Genomic DNA, 22,953 nt, shown 5'->3' with positions numbered 1-22,953 from the left:
GCAGTTAATCATGCGTTACATGCAGATTTTGTTATGGATTTTTAGTGGAAAGTCTCAAGTCAACATTAGAAAAATCTGCTACATGTGAATAAGGTTTTGAGAAGTGTACAATACTTTGATGCAGATTTTCAGTGTGGAATCCTTAAACATCCTCCACATCTGAATGCTGCCTTAAAGGATTCCCCTTATTTTATACAGGTCTGTTTTAAAAAGACCCAAAATGCTTGGACCTAAAAGGCCCTTTTACACCGGCCGATGCAGCGAACGCCGATCGACGAGACATCAATGATCGGAGCTCGCTTGCTCCTGACACACGGAGCTATGTATGGGGACGAGCAGTCATTACTCCGATCGCTCGTCCCCATCCATTATTATCATGTCGGCAGCGCGTCTCCCTGTTTACACAGTGAGATGGGCTGCCGACAACGATCATTTTTAACTTTTTTTTAAAACGATACGACCAGCAGATGATCGAGCGTTTGCTCGTTCATCTGCTGATCGCTGCCCTGTTTACACAGGGCAATTATCGGCAACGAGCGTTTTATTAATGCTCGTCTGCCCGATAATCGTCCTGTGTAAAACCCTCTTTATGCACACAAACTCTTTGTTATCCCCGTGTAGTATCCGAACCTAATCTGGCCATAATACACTGTACACTGACCCTACAATAATAAATGGTTCTATTAAATAAAGACCCAAAATAATTAAATCTGTTATACCAATCTGGTCGTATGTCCGCTGCGTAAAACTCACGACATGTCCTATATTTGCCCGTTTTTCGCGCATCACGCACCCATTGAAGTCAATGGGTGCGTGAAAACCGTGCACGAAACGTGGACGCACTTCCGTGTGCCGCGCGTGATGTACGCTACATTAGTCAAAACTATGAATGAAAACAGAAAATAATTATTCTTTTAGTATGTTTTTTTATTTTATTTTTATATATTAATTTAATTATTTAAAATTTTTTCGATTTTACTATATTTATTTATTACATTTTTTCAATGGGGGCACGGGTTAGAAAGAAACACGTTCTCTATGCGCTCCCTGGTGTTCCCATATACATATCACTGATAACCATAATCTAATGGTAACAGTCCATTAGATCACTGTTGTCAGTGATCTCTATACAGAGACATGCAGAAAAGACCGAGATCACGTCTTCTCTGCATGCGTTTGAGCCACACTTGGCACGAGGAATTACTGTGATGTCACGGGTTCTATGCCAAGTGCCCGAATGCAAAAGCAGTGGCCCCTGCATTCGGGGACACAGAGCTCGATACGAGTGCTCTTTTTGGGGGCTTTTAGTGACAGGCAACTGATTATTGCATGCAGGGACACGCAGTGCCAGCAAAGAAAGCACCTAAATTCTGGCACAAGTACCATGCTTATTAGCCGATTCATTTACATTCGGTGAACGGGAAGGGGTAAAAGAGGACCTGTTATTTCCGTTTTAGTAAATACTTGCATTCCTCTTTAAAAAAAAATTCTGGAGCATCTGTTCTCAGAATTCTGCATTGTGCTGCTTCCTCTGTTATTCCTCTTGGAAATGTATGAATGAATTGACAACTAGATATTACCATTGCGCTTGTTAATGGGGCATGTCCTTACACAAGCCGACGCTGTCCAATCATTATAAGGAAAATGTTTGTTGTCAATGTATTAAGGAGGAATAATAGGGGAAATGCCACAATGCAGAGTTCTAAGAAAAGATTTTCACCTAGAATTGTTATTTTATGGGAAATACAAGTATTTACTAAAATAGACATGTCAGGAGGGGTGACCGGTTCTATTTAACTTGAAGTATATTTAAATGTGGAGCTTGTACTCATGTCCACTGTACAAAACAAGCATTTCCACCGTTTTGCAACCTTCCGACAAATGTTTATAATGAGAGACAATTTTTTTTTCTCATGTGCACAGCTTTCCCCTGGTTGTACAGCGCTATGGAATATGTTGCTGCTATGTGATCATATGACAATGGGGGGAATTCATTAACTTTTTTACGCCAGTTTTTAGGTGTAGAAAAGTCGCAACGGCAGAAAAGTCACAATTTGCTGTGAAAATCACAGACAGCACACAGACTTCTTACGTATGTTGTCCGTGATTCGCGGACCAGTTGCTAAAGAAATGCAGAGAAAAAAAAATATGTGCACCAACACGGACATCAAAAACTGATGGCACACGGAACTGTAAAGCCTTATTCACACGACAGGGTTTCCCGGCCGGGTGACGGCCGTTCATAAAACGGCCGTCACCCGGCTGCAGTAGGAACAATAGACCCCCTAATGGGGCTATTCACACGACCAATTTTTTGACGGCCCGGGAAACCTGGCCGTCAAAAAATGGGACATGTCCTATTTTCGGCCGTTTACCCGGCCGCCCGGCTCCCATAGAAGTCTATGGGGCCTGGTAATACACGGCCATCACCGGAATGTGTCCCGAGTGATGGCCATGTATTCCGTCGCTCGCTCCCTCCTCACAGCGCAGAGTGCATGTGAGGAGGAGGAGTTGATGCCATTCGGACGAATGGCTGTACGCTGTACACTGTGTGGCAGGGCCGGGGTGTACAGCAGGTGGAGGGGAGCAGTCTGCTGGCTCCATTCCCCTGCTTGTTTTAAAAGTGCCCTGGCCCGGCGACACCTTCCATGGCGCCGCTAGCAGCTGCTGCGGCTGCTACTACTGCAGCGACGCCACTATAGCAGAGCAGGGAGGTATCTCCCTGCTCTGCTATGTGCTAGCCCCACTTTAGCTCCCTGAAGGAGCAGAATCCCTGTGTGTTCGGGGATTCCGCTCCTGGACAGAGCGCTTGATGTCTCTGTCCATATCTGAGCAGTGACATCAGGGGAAACTCCTGAAGCGGAATAACCGAACACATGGGGATTCCCCTTCAGGAGTTGCCACTGATGTCACTGTCCAGATATGCCCGGCCCGGAACGGATGCAAAACTAATGCAAACCGGCCGGGAAAAACGGCCGATTTTATCGGCCGACACTCGGGCGGGACCATGTCATGTGAATAAGGCATAACTCAGGAAAAACGCTGCGATTTTTGCGGACGCAAAACGGACCTGTTCGTGTGAATCTTGTCTAAAGTTCAGAATCTAATTCTCAGGGTGCAGCACTCGTTTAAATTCAGGGTGCAGGATAAAAAGTTTTACACCCTGGGTGTATGTCTGTGTAAAGGAGTAGTGAGAGGACAGAAGCTGTAAGTGACAACAAGAAGAAAGAACACTGTTACGCCTCATTCACACGACAAGGTCCGAGTGTCGGCCGATAAAACCGTTTTGCATCCGTTCCGATTCCGTTCCGGGCCGTGTTTTAACGGCCGATTTTGACCCGTTTTGCATCCGTTTTTTTCCCTGTCCGTTTTAAAATCGGATGAATTTCATTTAAATTTGTTGCCACACACAGCCCTCTGTAGATAATGCCACACAGCACCCTGTAGGTAATGCCACCCTGCCCCCTGTAGGTAATGCCACCCAGCTCCCTGTAGGTAATGCCACCCTGCCCCCTGTAGGTAATGCCACCCAGCTCCCTGTATGTAATGCCACCAAGTCCCCTTAGGTAATGCTTCCAAGTCCCCTGTAGGTAATGCCACACAGCCCCCTGTTGGCAATGCCACCCTGCCCCGTGTATGTAATGCCACCCTGCCCCCTGTAGGTAATGCCACACAGCCCTCTGTTGGTAATTCCACCCAGACCCCTGTTGGCAATGCCACCCTGCCCCCTGTAGGTAATGCCACCCTGCCCCCTGTAGGTAATGTCACCCGGCCCCTGTAGGTAATGCCACCCAGTCCCCTGTAGGTAATGCCACCCAGCCCCCTGTTGGTAATTCCACCCAGCCCCCTGTTGGCAATGCCACCCTGCCCCCTGTAGGTAATGTCACACAGCCCCCTGTAGGTTGCACCCATCCCTCCCCCCTTCCAGGAGAAGTCACTGACTTCAATGTCCATATATGGACAGTTTAGTCACTGACTTCTCCTGGAGAGGAATCCCCGGCCACAGGGTCGGGGATTTCGCTTCTGAAGTGAGTGACGTCACTGTGTCCATATATGGACTGTATAAGTCACTCACTTCTCCTGTAGCGGAATCACCGGCCACGGGGTCGGGGATTCCGCTTCAGACGTGAGTGACGTCGCTGTGTCCATATATGGACAGCGTAGTCACTCACTTCTCCTGTAGTGGAATCCCTGGCCAAGGTGTCGGGGATTCCGCTTCAGAAGTGAGTGACGTCGCTGTGTCAATATATGGACAGCGTAGTCACTCACTTCTCCTGTAGCGGAATCCCCGGCCAAGGTGTCGGGGATTCCGCTTCAGAAGTGAGTGATGTCGCTGTGTCAATATATGGACAGTGTAGTCACTCACTTCTCCTGTAGCGGAATCCCCAATCCCCGACAGGGAGCGTAAAAAGACCCTCCTCCTCCTCACATGCACTCTGCACTGTGAGGAGGAGGAGGAGGAGGAGAGGGAGCGCGAGCGACGGAAAAAATTGGTCGTGTGAATAGCCCCATTAGGGGTCTATTGTTCCTAATGCAGCCGGGTGACGGCCGATTTATGAACGGCCGTCACCCGGCCGGGAAACCCTGTCGTGTGAATAAGGGCTTAGGCCTTATTCACACAAACGTGTTTAACGTCCGTGATACGCATAGTCGCACGGACCTATGTTAGTCAATGGGTCCGTTCTGACAGGTCGTGATTTTCACGCAGCGTGTGTCCGCTGCGTAAAACTCACGACATGTCCTATACTTGGGCGTTTTTCGAGCATCACGCACTCATTGAAGTCAATGGGTGCGTGAAAATCATGCGCAGCACACGGAAGCACTTCCATGTGTCGCGCAACAGTAGATCATGAAATGAAGTAAAAAATAAAAGCGGTTCCTTAATTTCTTTTTCTAAACATCAAAACCGCGTGTCATAAGGATGGTATATGCGTGAAAATCACGCAGCCACGCAGCAAACACTGATGACACAAAGGACTGCAACGCGCAAAAAATGCAGCGTTTTTTGCGCGTGAAAAACGCACACGTTCGTGTGAATAAGGCCTTAGGGTATGTTCCCACACAAACTCAAAAACTTCTGAAAATACGGAGCTGTTTTCAAGGGAAAACTGCTCCTGATTTTCAGACGTTTTTTGAGCCATTCGCGATTTTCGTGGCGTTTTTTGCACCGTTTCTTAGAGGCGGTTTTAGAGCTGTTTTCTATAGAGTCAATGAAAAACGGCTCCAAAAACGTCCCAAGAAGTGCACTTCTTTTTCGCGGCTGTTTTTTTACGTGTCCGTTTTTCAAAACGGCTGCATAAAAAACCGGCCCGTCGCAACAGAACGCCGTTTTTCCTATTGAAATCAATAAGCAGATGTTTGGAGGCGTTCTTCTTCCGATTTTTCGACCGTTTGTCGGGCGCTTACGGCCCGAAAAACGGCCGAAAATAGCTCGTGTACAGGCCCCAGTGACCCCGCGGAGGGGGTGATACAGGAGATGAGCTCTCTGAAATGGCATTCAAATTGCGGATATTTTTGGTCTCTTCACTTTTGATGATTTGTGAAGATATGTTCATGTAGACATAGGCATAAGTGGCATATGAACTCTTATTTTTAGTAGGTGTTGTGTGATGTTATGGTATGACACATGGCTTATTTTCGGACGTTTTTCGGGCCGAAAACAGCCGAAAAATCGGATGCAGTTCTCATCCGACGGGGCGTATTTTTACACAGCCGTAAAAAACGCCTGCGAAAAAGAAGTGCATGTCATTTCTTGAGCCATTTTCATTGACTCTACAGAAAAGCAGCTCCAAAAACGGCCGTAAAAAAAAGCCGCAAAAAATGCGAGTTGCTAAAATAACGGCTGAAAATCAGGAGCTGTTTTCCTTTGAAAACAGCTCCGTATTTTCAGACGTTTTTTGCTAAGCCGTGTGATCATAGCCTTACACTTTGATGCAAAATTGCATGAAGGCCTTAATAAATGGAAAGTGCTAGGTGTAGGTTGTCTGCTTTCATAAAAGATATGGCTATAAGAGCATAATATGATTTTTAATTGTATAATTCAGGCTTTTTTTGTGTATGTCGGAAGTGTGAAAACTGTTGCAGTCGCGAAAGGGTTAATGGTTGATGAGTTGATCATGAGGTTTGTGAAACATGCAAACAGGACTGAATAATTTATCAGTTGTTTTTGAAGACACCATCTGGAGAGCGCACATTTATATGTGAACATATGTACAGCTGAAGGGGGATTAGCCAGGTAATGGAGACTAGGGGACTAGTAAGGCCGGGATCACACGTAGTTGCTTTTGAACCCCTTCTATTCTGGCTTTTATAAGAAAATCTACGTCGTTAGGGTATGTGCACACGGCAGAAAAATCGGAAGCAGAACTTCTCCAAACATCTGCCCATTGATTTCAATGGGAAATACAGCGTTCTGTTCCGACGGGGTGTGTTTTTTTATGCGGCCGTTTTGAAAAAGAAGTGCATGTAACTTCTTGAGCCGTTTTTTCATTGACTCTATAGAAAAACAGCTCCAAAAACGGCCGTAAAAAACGCAAGTTGCTAAAAAAAACGGCTGAACATCAGGAGCTGTTTTCCTTTGAAAACAGCTCCGTATTTTCAGACGTTTTTTGCTAAGCGTGTGAACATAGCCTAAAAGTGTTGGGTTGGAGAATCCCTTTAAGGCCTGATTTACACGAGCGTGTGCGTTTTGCACAAAAGGCACTTAACAGCTGCGTGTGTCATTAGTGTATGATGAGCGGCTGCGTGATTTTCGCGCAGCCGCCATCATTATGAGACTCCGTTTGGATGTTTGTAAACAGAAAAGCACGTGGTGCTTTTCTGTTTACATTCAGATTTTGACTGCTGTTGCGCGATTCACGCCGTTCGCACGGAAGTGCTTCCGTGCAGCATGCGTGGTTTTCACGCACCCATTGACTTCAATGGGTGCGTGATGCTCGAAAAACGGCGAAATATAGAACATGTCGTGAGTTTTACGCAGCGGACTCACGCTGCGCAAAACTCAAGGACTGTCTGCACTGCCCCATAGACTAATATAGGTGCGTACGACACGCATGAAAAGCACGTGCGTCGCACACTCGTATATTATGCTCGTGTAAATGATGCCTAAGTTTGTTTGTGTGGCTGGTACTGTGATTAACTCCTGAAAACTCTTCCTGTCAATCTATCATATCTGTCTTTTGTGCAAATGCAGCAGGAAATATATCTATAGTTGTGTTAAAAGTAGATTTAGATGACTCACCGGAAATAGGATGTAATGCAAACGGGCCGAGTCTCGGCACTAGTTTGATTTGACACCCCAAAGGATTTTGTGATACCATAGAAAGACAAAAATTTATTTCTAGGCACCTTTGTTATGTAACATAACTGTATTGTAGTCTATAAAATCACACGCTACAATATTCGGTTTTGCCCAATAAACTACAATACAGATATTTTATATAACAAAGGCACCTAGAGAGACTGGTTGTTTTTTTTATAGTTGTATTGGTAGGATATTTAAACAGTTCAGCTTAAAATAACACCTTATACTAGAACCTAAAGTTCAAGAATAGGGATGAGCGAACCGATTCGACACAAATTGAATTCGGTGAATTTGCCAAAATCTGAAACTTTTGGGATTCACTGAGAACAAATCTGCAGATTAAAGAAAAAAAGGTGGGGAGAAGAGAAGATTAAAAAAAAAAATACTAAACTCACCCTCTCTTTGTCTCCCTGCAGGTCTCCTGAGATGACATTGTTTTATCCCATGTGACTGCTACTGCAGCCAATCACAGGCTACTGCAGTCACACAAAACCGCTTTGTCGCAGGAGGTCGGCGGGTGAGATGACGTTGTTTTGTCCTATGTGAATGCTGTAGCCTGTGATTGGCTGCAGTGGCCAAATGGGACAAAATAACGTAATCTCAGGAGGTCAGCAGGGGCGCTTGCCTACGGGAGACCAGGGGAGGTTAAGTATGCTATTCTTTTAATTTTAGGGGTAGTATCGCATGTGTCTGATTGCTCTGTTTGACTCTCTGTTGTCCCCTAGGACGGTATCCAACTTGGATACCGTCCTAGAAGACATCAGAGAGTCAGACATGGCAATCAGGGTGCTTGCGATTTGCAGCAAATTCATTCAGATCTAATCGAATTTCATAGCCCATTCAAAAGCATGGGCCCCGAAACGAATTTTGGCAAATTCGCTCATGTTTAGTTAAGAAAGAAGCCATCACTACCTAATGACAGGATCTTACTAACGACATTGTGAGCACCCCGGGGTGATGTAGCGCTGACCGCTCAGCAATGCATGTCTTGCTGCATTCAGTAGCATGTCCATACCTTTTGATAAGTGGCTTCAGAAAGTTTTCGATGTGTTTCATCCAGTTTCCCTTGCATTTGCTGTATGAGCCAGTCCTTTTGTGTGATTTCTTTCTGTGGGAGAAAAGAGGTTTAGTAATTTCATACGCATTGCTCAGTATACTCAGGTCATCTATCCTTCTATGCACAGGTATCCAGAGAATAACAGATAACACAATACGTGATGCAATTGTTCATAATTCGGAGAAGTCATTCTAAATCATAATTAAGCCGGGTCCACAATTACTGGAATTGCTGCAGACTTTACTTCCGGATATTCGCAGCTAAATTCTGCAGTGGTTTACAGTATCGGGAATTCTGTAAATCTCATTCACATGCTGCAGACTTTTCTGCGTGAAAATTGATATGGGGTGCAGCGTCAATTTCTGTTGTGGATTTATATTGCTGAGGTCACCCCTTCAATGTAGCAGATGTCACAACAAAATCTGCAACAGATTTGTGGTGGAAAGATCCGTTGGGTGCGGCCCCAGCCTTACTGGTAAATTACTTGTATATGCATTTAAATGTAATTTTATCATATTATTATGTTAAGTACAACAACATATATAAAAATAAAGGCATACTTTATAGTCCGTAATAAACTGGTTTCTTTCTTCCAACTTTCTTTGCAGATCCACCTAAAAAACAATAAAAATAAACACGTTGCGAAAAGTCTCTAACAAATTTAAAACTAGGACTGGGGTTTCCTTCAGTGAACCATAATGTCATCTTTCCTTAGGCTTTAGTACCCAGAAGTTGGGCAGATTTCTCAAAACTAGTGAATGGACAAAGCAGGGGAGTTGCCCATAGCAACCAATCCAATTCCCGTACTCATTTTCTGAGAACCTTTGGAAAATGAAAGCAGTGACCTGATTAGTCGTTATAGGAAATTCTTTCACTAGCTTTGATAAATCTCATGTTGATTGCATATGACACGTTACTGAAAGTTAATGCCAAAATTCTCGCCAACGTTAAAAAAAAAAGTACTACCCCTAATTTTTTGCAGTAATGTTTCTAGATATTAGTAAATACAAAAATTTCCAGGCTCTTTACAATAGATTTTTCTTGATTTCTCCTTTTTTTTTTGTTCAGCTCTATGGTGGATCATCCAGTCACCAAATTGTCAAGTAGCATTTCAGCCCCATTCCTATTGAAAATACTTCAGCTAAAAACACTAGTTGGATAATTTCCCTTTAGGAAGGAAGGTAGAGGTTCACAAGGGTGTTTAGTTGATCTCTCGCTCAGTACCAGGGTTTACTTACATTTTGATTGTGCAGCTCATCTTTGTCCATGTTGGCTCTCAGTAACTCTTGCTTTAATTGAAGTACAACACTTTCTTGTTGAGCCATCCTTTGCTGCAGAGCATCCTGTGAGATAGAGGACAGGAGTAGTTTTCATAGGAATGACTGATGACGTCATCAGACATCAGCTTGTTACAATGTTATCTAGTAATGCTGCATGTAGCTGCCAAACTGGTGCCAAAAACACTGACCAAAGTAGAGTAAATTATACATGTAGAGTAAATGTTTATATACTTTCACTGCCATGGACATATGACTTTAAATGCTTGAGGCAACTAGAATATAAGGGCTAGATCTTAGATCTTGGTATTATATTACAGGACGTTTGTCAGAAGATTTAATGCTACTAAACGGCTGACGCCACCTGGTAGCTATCGGGAAACGGATTAGGAACATAGCAGTGTTGAAGACGTTACTGCTTGCATCAGTGTAACAAGTGCGATTTATTTTGCCAAGCGAGTGTCCGCCGAACCGGGAGGTATCCGGCAACTAGCGCTCCAACTCCTCTTTTTTGCGGTTGATTGACTGCTCTCCTTGTTTTCATCATCATACAAGCAAAGCAGCCAATCAACTGCATAGGGGAGGGGTTGGAGCACTAGATGCCAGACACATATGTGTTTCGGGAAACACTCGCTTTACAAAAATAAATGTATTGTTCATGCAATGATGCAAGCAGTAACATCTTCAACACTGGTGTGTTCCTAATCCGTGACCCAATAGTCAGGGCCACAACGTCCATGAGGCGAGATGAGCATCAGCCACCGCCACCCCCTCCTGCACTATAATTGTACCTGTGTCTATAGGTATACGCTGTTTCAAGGTTACACAGTAAAAAAAACATACTGTGCAGTATAAGTTTTTTACAATGGGATCCTTTTAGTGATCTATGCCACTGTACGCCTATATAGTGGGATACGTTGCAGCGTTCCGGCATAGGGCTTTGATGTGGTGTTAACAGAGCTTTGCCAACAGCAATGGGAGATAAAATATCCTCCCACTCCTAAAGTTATACATGTCAATGATAACAATAGATAACAAAAGTAGCGCATGAGCAGTTTTATGCTTCGTTCACATCTGGGACTCTCCGTTCATGGGTTCTGTCGGAGCTTTCCATCACAACTCCGTTGTGTAAGGATTCCGTCGCTTTGACGGAATCCGTACTGTAGTCGACTGCGCTATTCATTCTGTCAAAACCACGGAACCCTTTTTTTTCAAAATTCTTTGTTTCTCAAAGGTTATCAATTATAAGCAAATAAGACAAGGCAATAAAGATGAATATTTGTAACCAAAATCGTAGAGAAAAATGACGTATTGTAAGCACACATAAATACAAAGTACGTAATGAGTACAACAGTTCAGACCGCAATAGTCTGTCGTTTTACAGAAATAAAAGGAAAAGAAAAAAAAAAAGGGATATGAACTATTTGATGACGATTCTGCGCTCGTCTAGAGAGACCAATATAACAAACGTCAACAGTCTACAGCAATATCACATCTAGCCTTCCCTCCAGGGGCAAACCACGGAACCTTTAAACGGAGAGCTCCGACAGAACCCGTGAACGAAGCCTTAAACATTCTTTGCATTTCTACAAGTCGTCTCGATTTTGCTTGAAAGAAAAGTCAGATGTAATCGGGCCCGTTATTAATAAATAAATAAGTGCAAAAAAATGAAAAACCCACTTTTTCCCAAAATGCTTTATTATGAAAAAAAAAAAAGGAAAAAAGTTACACATATTTGGTATCGCCGCGTCCGTAACGACCCCAACTATAAAGCTATTATGTTATTTAACCGACTCGGTAAATGCTGTAAAAACTAAAATAAAAACAATGCAGAATTGCTGTTTTCAGTTCATCCTGCGTTCAAAAAAATGTGCTAAAAAGTGATAAAAAAGTTGCATTCATTTGGTATCGACGCAATTGTAACGACCCGTTGAATAAAGTTATTTTTCTATTACGGTTTTTTTCTATTACGCCCCAAAAAAAGTTAATCAATAAATTATAGGCAGCCCAAAATGGTGCTATTAAAAAATACAACTTGTCCCGCCAAAAACAAGTCCTTATACAGCTATGTCGACGTAAAAATAAAAAGGTTCTAGCTCTTGGAATGCGACGATGGAAATTTTTTTTAAAAAAATAGCTTGGTCATTAATGTTTAAAATAGGCTGGTCACTAAGGGGTTAATACACAAAAATGGTGATGTATACAAACATCAGCTGTGGTACCTGTCACTATCTGGTGCCAAATTTGTAATACTTAAGTTAGAACGCATATGAAGTTCAGTTCATGGCACCCTGATGCATCTTTCTCCCTGTTCTAGTTATAATGTTTGTAATACAAGAAAACCAGTAACTAAAACGGTTGTTATTGTGCACGGATGACTCACAGGAGTAGGAGGATGATGTGATCGTGCCAACGGTAGTGACTGGTGAACACTGCACGCCAAGTAGCTAAAGCTGGCCACAGACCTAGAATAGCTTAGGCAAATGCAGGCAGACCCCTCCCCCATTTACAAGTTATTTTAATAAGAAGGGGGAGAAAAGAGGCCACCGGGCACCAGACATATGCAAATGTATACAGTTGCATACACAAGAAGCATGTGTTCAGCAGAACGTTTCAAATGTCGAATGTAGTGCCCAAATGCAGCGTGACCGGCACCTATATTTACTGATCATGATAACCTCTTTTCTATGTTGTTTCATTGTTCAGCCTCCGTCTTTACAATAGAAAATGATTCCAAGTCAGAACTAAAGCAGCAAGTGAAGTCTTCTAAAAACACGTACTGAATACGTAGAAAGCATAAAAAACTAAAATGACATATGTAACTTTATACTTCTCAGCTGCTAAACCTACAGTAAGCAGACAACGGCTCTTCCCTAAATTCCATTAAAGTATTAGCCACACATAATAGTTGTGAGATTAGCGCCACATCGTAGCAGCAGTGCCAGCTTTACAGGATAACAGAGCTGCAGAGAAAACCTGCCAAGCCTGGATCAGCCCGGTGTATTATCCCATCGCTAACCCCCCCAGGACCCCCTCACCTTAATGGCTTGTAGGTTGCGATTCTCCTGCTTGCAGTTCTGAAGTTCCTTCTGCGACGACAACATTTAAAGTGTGAGACTGACCAATACGAGCAACGCTAGAGCGCACATTGACTTCTATTAATGTTTCAGACACAGCGGCTATCACTAACATCTGTAAGATTATTATAGGGTTTGCAAAATAATTATTTAAAAAAAAAAAAAACAGACTCCGAGATTTAGGGCCCATTTACATGAACGTGAATCTTGTCCGTGTGTGCTGTGCATGGAAATCACGCACAGCACACGGAACCATTGATTTCAATTCCATAAAAAAAAAAATGTGCTTTGCGAGTGCGTGAAAAACACATGCCACTCACAAAGCACACAGATGCAATAAGGCATCGCACATGGACCAGATTTACACGCGTTTTTTACGCGCGTAAATCTGTCACACTCGTGTGAATGTAGCCTTACATTTTGACTATGACTCCATGGAACGTTACTGACCTGCTATGGACAGACTCGTATCCTAACTTAACATGCAATCATAAAAGCTGCAGATAAACAGAAGTGATAAGTTGGGTAACTAGTGGTAAAAGTGAGTATCTTTGGTAGGCTGTAAGTGTGACAGACTTATGCGTGTAAAAAAACGCACGTAAATCTGTCCAGGTGCATTGCGTTTTTACATCAGTGTGCTTTGCGTCTGGCATGTGTTTTTCACGCACATGCAAGCACTTTTTTTTTTTTCAATGTAACTGCTGTGTGAAATACGGACATCACACGGATGTGCGTCCGTGTGCTGGCCGTGGTTTTCACGCAACCACTGACATTAATGAGCGACGGCATGAAAACGCACCAATATAGGACATCCAGTGATTTTCACGCAACGGACACTGATAGCGTGAAAACTCACGCATGTGTGAATAGCCCCATTGAATAGGTCCGTGTGCTGTGCGTTGTTTCAACGCACAGCACACGGATGAGATGCACGCTCGTGTGAATGAGCCCTAAGTGTTTGGTCCCTTAAGTGCCCCTCCTCAGCTACAAAACATTGGACACAGGTATGGAGTCATAAAGAAGTGTGAGTGCTGGGCAGACAAGCTCATACACCGAAGAGCAAACTAAAACATGATACCCCATGCAGGGGCCCCATACCATTGGTGCGACCTGTGCAGCTGCGCAGGGGCCAAGTAGATAGGGGGGGGGGGCCCACTGCCACCTTAAAAGCAGCTTTGTCTGTTTGTACTGTCTATTGGATTGCATGTATGGACTGAGCCAATGACAATTATTGGTGGATTATTAAAGAGACATAAGGGTGGAGAGTTCATTGATGAGCCATTGGAGAGTAATTGCCCGTATACTGTTCTTGCACAGGGGCCCTATGCTGTCTATGTCTACCCCATATATATATATTACATGTATTTGTGTGATGCTCTCAATCATTCACATCTTAATGAAAAGCAGACAGACCAGAGTATATAGTGACATCTTACCTTTAAAGATTGGTTTTCACTCATACTTTGGTCAAGGCGACTTTTGATGATGACCTGAAAGGAGAGATTTCATAAGTGGAGAGCGGCGGAGGTGAGCAGCGTGTATACAGTCAGAATAGTGAGGAAAGGTTTGGTCTCACCAATTGTTCCTCTGGGCACGCCCCATCTTCACGCAGGCAGAATAAGCTCTCTTGTTCGTCTTCGGGAAGGGATCCATGTAGCAGCAAGGCCTGAATAGGAAACACAATACTGTAACCAAGGGAAAGCATGGAGTTTACCTCCTGTTACTGGAGACCCTGTAGAGAGGCTCCACTGTAACACCACAAGACGTTTCTGAACAGAAACATAACGTTCAAGTGAAGGAAATGATGTACAGATATTGTGCTGCTTATATTTTACTGTTCATCAAGTTCAGTTCTATTAACCCCCGATTCTGTTGCAAATTTTATTTGGTATACTTGTATTATTTTTTTTTCCTAGAACAGAAATCGTCCACCTTAAAAACATACTCTGAGGTATCACTTAACTGATTCCTAAATTAATAGGGAGAAAGCGCCCCAGAAACCCTTTCAAGATTTCTATCACTGGTAATCTTGCAAAGTTCTTTTACCATTCAATAAAATCAGTACACCCTACATTAAAATCAATGATGTAATAGCACGAGAACATTTTGGGTGCACCCTCATGCTGCGGCGGCTGTCTGCGGATGAAAACACGCCCAATTGTGGTGGCCAATTGCCGATGATTTTGCCACAATACCAGGGTATGTAGAAAAACGGCCGTAAACATCGCATCAAAAAAATACTTGATGCATAAAAAACTGCTGAAAATCAGAGGCTGTTTTCCCTTGAAAACAGCTCCGTATTTTACGCCCGTTTTTCGTTTGCAGTGTGTATATACCCTTACCAGGAAAGTCGTGCAGCCATTGCTCACTGCATGTGGGTGTGGTTTCGTCCCCATGCAGAATTTTATTTATTTTTTTGCCATGTGGGAACAACTGAACAGAATAAATAATGGTTATTAAATTATTATTTTTTTACTTGAACCTGGCCATTTTATTTTAAATCATCTTTCTTTTTCAGGGATCCAAAAACTGATAGGAATATGAACATGAAATCCGAATCGTAGTCATATAAATGAGACTTTAGAGATATTAGAATCTATAATGGAAATGGAAACACCAGCCCCGCTTACACCCTCCCGCAGTGGTTACCCTGTGACTGTGACCCCATACAGACAAGATATTGCACAGTGTGACAGACCTTCTCCTCCCATTGTACACAGATGACAGACAGGCTCATAACACAGAAATCGCACTGTTAATTACATTCACACCACAGATGCTGCGACCACTATGACACCATTGTCCTATCCAAATTATAATTACAAGTGAGCGAGCACCTTATTACACCATGCGCCCAGCACTGGGACACCTTCCCATTTACAGTCTTCACATGAATTACAATGACTTAACACTCCACTGCAGGATCTAATGTTCACACCTTTAAGTGCTATATCGGCCACATTTTGAAAACCTGTTATTTTTCCTTTAATATTCACGTCACCAAAACGACATCTTACTACATTTCAAATCTGTATGAAAAAGAATAGCAAACTGGAAACAATATACACCCAAATATATATATATTTTTTCATCTTTTCATTTCAAGAGCCATAGCTTTTTTATTTTTCTGTTTTAAGTCCAACTCTGGGACTTGACCATGCGATAGTTTGATCAGTTCTATAACACGCTGCAATCATTCTGTACTGCAGTGTATTATGCCGGTCAGTATAAGGGTATGTTCACACGGCCTTTTTACGGACGTAATTCGGGCGTTTTTGCCCCGAATTACGTCTGAAAATAGCGCCTCAATAGCGCTGACAAACATCTGCCCATTGAAAGCAATGGGCAGACGTTTGTCTGTTCACATGAGGCGTATATTTACGCGCCGCTGTCAAATGACGGCGTGTAAATAGACGCCCGCGTCAAAGAAGTGACCTGTCACTTCTTTGGCCGTAATTGGAGCCGTTATTCATTGACTTCAATGAATAGCAGCGCCAATTACGTCCGTAATTGACGCGGCGTTCAAGCGCCTGCACATGCCGTTACGGCTGAAATTACGGGGATGTTTTCAGGCTGAAACATCCCCGTAATTTCAGCCGTTACGGACGCCCTCGTGTGAACATACCCTTATACTGACAGGCAGCCTATTAGGCCCTAACTTTGCTAGGCCCCCAACTGCCATGGCAAACCATCGGCATCCCACAGTCACAACATGGGGACACTGATGGAGTTCCAGATAGAGCCCCCTCCTTCAGTAAAACCACTTAGATGCCATGGTCACTATTGACCCGGAATCTAAGGGGATAAGTGACCGGGATCGGAGACTCTTCTGATGCCCGCTGTTAAAGCCGGAAGCTCAGCTGTTATTAGACAACCGAGCACCCACTCCAACTGGCACGGGACACTCATGAAGAATTAATTCTAGAGCACAGTAAAGGTACACAGCATTCTACAATAAGGCCCCTTAAGCCTAGGTGAGCGCCTCAGAGGAAATATCATCCTGTCCATTGCTGCCCCTGGCAGTATCAGCTGTTGGCATTGGCAATCTGGAAGGGGTTGTCTGTAGTGAGTCTAACCCTGTAACCACACACTGTAGGCAATAAATTATTACTCTCCTTGGCTTCATGAAGATGGTTTTGTTTTAATTGGTAAACCCTGTGAGGGTATTGAATACACACCTGTAAGCCGGATATCATTTTTTTGGCTTCCTCCATCTCTTTCTCTAAATGATCCTGTTGCTCCAGCAGATGGTCCTCCCATGAGGTGTACGGGGATATAGCTGGGCTGGTGGGCCGACATTCATGTAGAGGTGCGGAGGCTTCATCTGTGATCAAGCAAAACAAAGCAACGTGTATAGAATACAATAATACGAGGAGAATCGTACTAATAATTCATATGGGGATCATGTTACTGTGGAAACCATAGAAAGTATGAGGAAGATGATGCTGGATCTGTATGTCAGCTCTGCTGTTCTATTCCCACACATCTACATCTAAAGATAAACATTCCCAAAACTAATGTCTGGATCCATCCTCAAAGAAAACACTCCAGGAAAAACTCATGCACTGTGATACACCTAGTGCAGGGCCTAAGGGGGTGCTGTATGTAGGGTCAATTGTGGGGAAGGGGACCCTAAACATGGAACTCCTGGAGCAAACTACAATAATTTAGCAGTGTATAATGGTTTTATTTGGGAATTGACTACCATTATTATGTGGGAAATATACGGCGTATTATTTTAACCCTTTCACTGCCAAGAAAATATGTAATAGACTATAAGGGCTTTGATCTAAATATGTATCATAATATAGTCCAGAATCTTTCCTTTCAAATGTTACCAGGATCAAAGCTCTAGGTGCAATATCCGTGGCGCAGAACTCGTTTGAAGTCAGGGAGCAGGATGAAAAGTTTCCCTGTGTGTAATGGAGAGGTCGGAGGGGGTCACCAGAAATTGACAGAAGGAAGAAAGCTCACGGTCTATTAGTGTCATCTCTCCCCTATACACCTCCAATGACCCCATGTGATACATGAACTGTTCTTCATGTCATCCCTCCTCTTACCAATCAGAGAAGATATGTTCTTTCTGTCACATTTAGGGCTTATTCAGACGAACGGGATATACGTCCGTGGGACGCGCGTGATTCGCGCAAGAGCTGTGAAAAGGATGAATAAAAACAGAAAAGCAACACGTGCTTTTCTGTTTACAAACATCCAAACGGAGTGTCATGATGATGGCGGCTGAGCAAAAAGCACACAGCCGCGCATCATATGCTGATGCGACACAGAGCTGTTAAGTGCCTTTTGCGGGGTTCCTTTTTTTCAACTAAAGGAGCTCTTAGACGAGCAGTTGAACATCTAACCACTCCCGGAGCCTAATCAGACCATTTGTCGACTCTGATGTTTTTAACGACATGTGGAACGTCAATATTTTTGGTCTATTCAGCTGTGGATTCTGCCAGGTTTGGTGGGTCTTGTAATACTCTGTGCCCACATACCTTGTGATTGTTTTGTATTACCTTGTTTGTCCAGATAAATGACTTTATTGCCATATGCAAACGACTCTGCAAGTGCCACTCTGGCGGTTTGTTTCCCCGCAAGGACTCCTTTTTCCGCCATTTTAGCCTGCTTAACTCCGCCCCCTTGCTCAGAATTGATGTGGGCATGCTTTGGCAAGAGGGCGAAGTTGAGCAAGTTGAAATGGTGAGAACAGAACGCGTGGGGAAGCGGACCGCCCGAGTGGCACTTGCTGAGTCATATGGCAATAAAGTCATTTATCTGGATAAACAAGCTAATAATAAAGCAATCAAAAGGTATGTGGGCGCAGAGTTTTACAAGACCTACCAAACGCTGGGACCAGTTTTGTAGACAAATAAGAGCTGACAGGATCCCTTTGAGATATGTGCATGTATGTGTGATATGGTTTGCTGTCAGTGAATAAGAACACTCTTATATGTGTACAGATTTGCTGCTCTCAGCTGAGAAGTGGATACAATTGCCTATGCAATGATCTGTGAACTAAATAGCCTGGACTCCAGACTGATACATTGTAGCAAACTACTAGAGAGATTTGTGCAGCAGACACTGTTGTAGTTAGGTCACAGAGCATTGCCTGGACATAATTGTATCCACGTGTCAGATGAGAGCAGGACAAGGTATGAACGGTTTTGCTGCCTCTGAAAGCAAATGAGTGTTGTTATTCATTGACAGCAAACAATTATCTGCAAATGGTGATGAATTTAAAGAAAGTATATTTTAAAGCTTTATAACATCTCATTTAGGCCCCATGCACCCGACACTCGTTTTCATCCGTAATTACGGTTCAGGTAATTACAGATTAAATTGCGGACGCATTCATTTCTACAGGCCACGGACACATTTCTATATATTTACGGGTGCGTGTGTCTGGGCCATATAAATGATACGCAAAATAGAGAACATGTCCTATTCTTGTCCGCAATTGTGTCATGGACTGCCCATAGAAGTCTATGTGCACTTCCGGAATTGCAGATAGCTACGGATGTGCATCCGTATTTGTGGATCTGTATTTGCGGACAGCAAAAAGCATTACGGTCGTGTGCATGAGGCCTTATACAGTGATTAATTCTGCATATTATTAGGGCACTATATGGTAGTGTTGTGTGTGTAGTATATGGCAGTATTGTCTTGGCAATACATGGTGGTAATGTATGGGCTAAAATTATGAGGAAAAACTGCATAAAATGGTAAGCGGGGGGCCCAGTGCCCAATTTTCTATTAAACCGGCTCAGGTACAAACATCTGTTCTAAAATTAAATGCTCCAAAATGCGCCAAATTGTGGCACCTTTTTGGACATATTCTAGGTGCAGACACATTAGTAAATCCACCCTAGTGTTTTAGCTTTTAATGGAATGTTCCTTTAATTTGCCCGACATAACTTTATGTGCCTTAGCTAAAATTCCCTCCTCAACAGTTGAGCCAACTCTCACGGAACTTTTCTATCGTAATGTATCTGCACAGAATTGAGAACAAGACGACCTCACCTTTCTTAGATATGTTCTCCTCACATTGTATGATTGTAATTTCTGCCTTCTCTTCACACTGAACTTCGTTGATCTCTGATTTTGAGCTGTGCACAGGGCTAGGCGATGCCAGGCTAAAAACCCAAAAATATTGACAGCTTAGCAGTGACATTTATTATGTTTATTTTTTCATACACAGGCATTTACATAATAAATATGTGTGTTTATGCAGCATCTACTTCCTGTAGTATTCATTCTTACTTTAAAGCAACCCTCCGGTCCCAGGACAAAATTATAAATGTGATGGGTATATGGAGTTGATGCCATCCAGTTGCGCCCCTCTGCCGTGAATCCGCTTCTTTGGTGTCCCCTCTGTGTTGTCCCAAAATGGCCAAGACAACCTAACCAAAAACCTCACACCAACTGAATGGCATGTAATGGGGTCCCCTATAACAATTAAACCTAGAAACGAACCAATTGGGACATATCCCTGAAAGAAATATTGTACTCAAGATGAAAAGTACAAAAAAATATCTTTATTAAATATAATGACAAAATAACACAATAATAGGAAAAAGAGGAATGATACAATATATGCGGAGACATAAACAGCAGGGTCAGATGTACAAGACCATGACCGACAGAATCAACCGTCCACTAATGACCTAAAACACGCTCAGATGATAATAAGTAACACACAAGCCCAGGGGTGTATAATGTGACATATGGCACAATATTGCTGGCAAAAAATTCCCGTGTACAGAGATAATAACCTATACACAGACAGAACCTACACAGTATATGATAGCATATAGAAAAAGCAATGTGCATGTGGCAATCTACATGTAATAATACATCAAGGCCAGTACGATAGGTAAAGGGAGCATCTGAATAGGTATGCATCCAATGGAACGTACAATGCTGGCACAAGAAACAATGCAGATACCAATGTATATCAGAAGGTGTAATAGGACGTGCAGTGCTAGCACAGGAAACAATGTATATCAGAAGGTGTAGCAGCTCAGATAGCAAAAAAAGAAAAAACTGCCATAGCTAAACCGAATGAACACATACCCTGAGACATGTTGAGGAGCGTGAGGGGTCAGAAGAGCTGGATGGGTGAACAGACGCCTGTTTATGTCTCCGTATATGTTGTATCATTCCTCTTTTTCCTATTATTGTGTTATTTTGTCATTATATTTAATAAAGATATTTTTTTGTACTTTTCATCTTGAGTACAATATTTCTTTCAGGGATATGTCCCAATTGGTTCGTTTCTAGGTTTAATCAGTGGCGTAACTACCGCGGTAGCAGCAGTAGCGGCTGCTACGGGGCCCGGGGCTTGATGGGGCCCGTGCCGCCAGCCGACACGCACACCCAAATGCCCGGTGGCGCCGCTAGCAGCCGTTATGGCTGCTACAGCGGTAGCGCCGCTACTGTGGGGCCCGCGCCGCCGAGGCTTACACATGCCTGTAGGTGTCGCTAGCACCGGAGGGGGCCCCAGTGCTAGCGGCAGCCAAATACATGTATTAGCACTGAATGGCCGGGCATGTTCCGTGCCTGACCATCCAGTGCCTTACAATGACACTGATTGGCTAGCGGCGCGATGACATCATCGCGCCGCTTCCATGCTTGGAAGGTGCTGATTGGCGGGGCAAGTCATTCTGCCCCGCCAATGAGCGTCATTGGAGGATGCTCGTTCAGCTCCTGCAGACATGCTCAGAAGAGAGCATGTCTGCATCTCCAGTGAACAGCGTGGGAACCGGAGAATGTGAGTATGTCAAGTTTTTTTTTTTCCCCCTCATAAAAGTGTGAAAGGCATTATCTATAGTGGGGGGGTCTATCTACAGGGGGGGGTCGTCTTTATGTGGGCTATTATATATATATATATATATATATATATATATGGGGTCTATATGTGGGCCAGTAGCTACAGGGGGCTCTATATGTGGGCCATTATATACAGAGGGGTCTATATGTGGGGGTGTGGGCCACTATATACAGGGGGCTCTATATGTGGGCCATTATATACAGGGGGGTCTATATGTGGGGGTGTGGGCCACTATATACAGGGGGCTCTATATGTGGGCCATTATATACAGGGGGGTCTATATGTGGGGGTGTGGGCCATTATATACAGGGGGCTCTATATGTGGTCCATTATATACAGGGGGGTCTATATGTGGGGGGGTGTGCCATTATATACAGGGGGCTCTATATGTGGGCCATTATATACAGGGGGGGTCTATATGTAGGGCACTATATACAGGGGTGGGCTATATGGAGAGCACTATCTATAGGGGAGCTATTTTTTTAGGGTGCTTTCTATAGGGGTGGGCTATGTGTGGGACACTATATACAGGGGTTGGGTTACCTGTGGGGCACTAGCAACAGGGTGGCTATATGTAGTGCACAGTCTAAAGGGGTGGGCTATATGTGGGACACTATATACAGGGGGAGCTATATGTGAGACACTATCTACAGAGGTGGGCTATACGTGGAACACTAACTATAGGGGAAGCTATATGTAGGGCAGCACGGTGGCTCAGTGGTTAGCACTATTGCCTTGCAGCTCTGGAGTCCATATGTGGGCACTATCTACAGGGGCTTCTATGTAGGTCACTATCTACAGGGGGCACGGTGTGTGTGTGTGTGTGTGTGTGTGTGTGTGTGACAGTTATATTTAGATGTGTTTAGAATTTTAACTTTGTTTACCGGTGCAGAAATGTTTTAAAAGTGAGAAGCTGAAGACATCTGAGCGGAAAACTGCAGAAGTGGGTCATGGCGGGAGAAATCCATCATAGATGTCTGAACCGGAGGGAGAAGAAAAGAACTAGAATCTGAGACGTCACCGGTGAGTCACTTAACGTAAATGTTTATTCTGCCTCTAATCAGTATTGTAGTCACTGTATGATCTGCAGCGAGATGATGGTGATAGGATTTTTTTGTGAAACCGCATCTCCCAGCATATCCTTACCATTGTTCCGGCCATGCTGGGAGCTGTAGTTTTACGCCGTACAAACCTATACGCAGTGGCGTAACTACCGCTATAGCAGCCGTAGCGACTTCTACAGGGCCTGCAGCATGAGGGGGCCCGTGCCACCCGCCGGCACGGCCCCCTCCGATGGCCGCAGGCTCCGCTAGCAGCCGCTATGGCTGCTACAGCGCAACGCCACTGAAGGGGTTGTTCCTACAAAAGACATGCATCCCCTTTCCACAGGATAGGGGATACATGTGGGA

General features: G+C 43.8%; 1 protein-coding gene across 4 annotated transcripts in view; it reads right to left on the bottom strand.

Moving 5' to 3' along the window:
- Nucleotides 1-22,953, bottom strand: part of DIXDC1 (DIX domain containing 1) — a 138,039-nt gene that overhangs the window by 7,203 nt on the left and 107,883 nt on the right. For all 4 annotated transcript variants that reach the window (XM_075839767.1, XM_075839766.1, XM_075839770.1 and 1 more), the window contains 8 exons: nt 19,735-19,847; nt 16,893-17,038; nt 14,291-14,380; nt 14,151-14,204; nt 12,676-12,726; nt 9,599-9,703; nt 8,921-8,974; nt 8,319-8,411 (listed from right to left, as the gene is read on the bottom strand). In XM_075839767.1, the coding sequence (XP_075695882.1) occupies nt 8,319-8,411; nt 8,921-8,974; nt 9,599-9,703; nt 12,676-12,726; nt 14,151-14,204; nt 14,291-14,380; nt 16,893-17,038; nt 19,735-19,847 (706 nt within the window). The remainder of the gene's footprint in view (nt 1-8,318; nt 8,412-8,920; nt 8,975-9,598; nt 9,704-12,675; nt 12,727-14,150; nt 14,205-14,290; nt 14,381-16,892; nt 17,039-19,734; nt 19,848-22,953) is intronic.

Source organism: Rhinoderma darwinii, chromosome 10 (assembly GCF_050947455.1).
Source record: "Rhinoderma darwinii isolate aRhiDar2 chromosome 10, aRhiDar2.hap1, whole genome shotgun sequence".
Lineage (NCBI taxonomy): Eukaryota > Metazoa > Chordata > Amphibia > Anura > Rhinodermatidae > Rhinoderma > Rhinoderma darwinii.
This window is presented reverse-complemented; position numbering and strand designations above follow the sequence as displayed.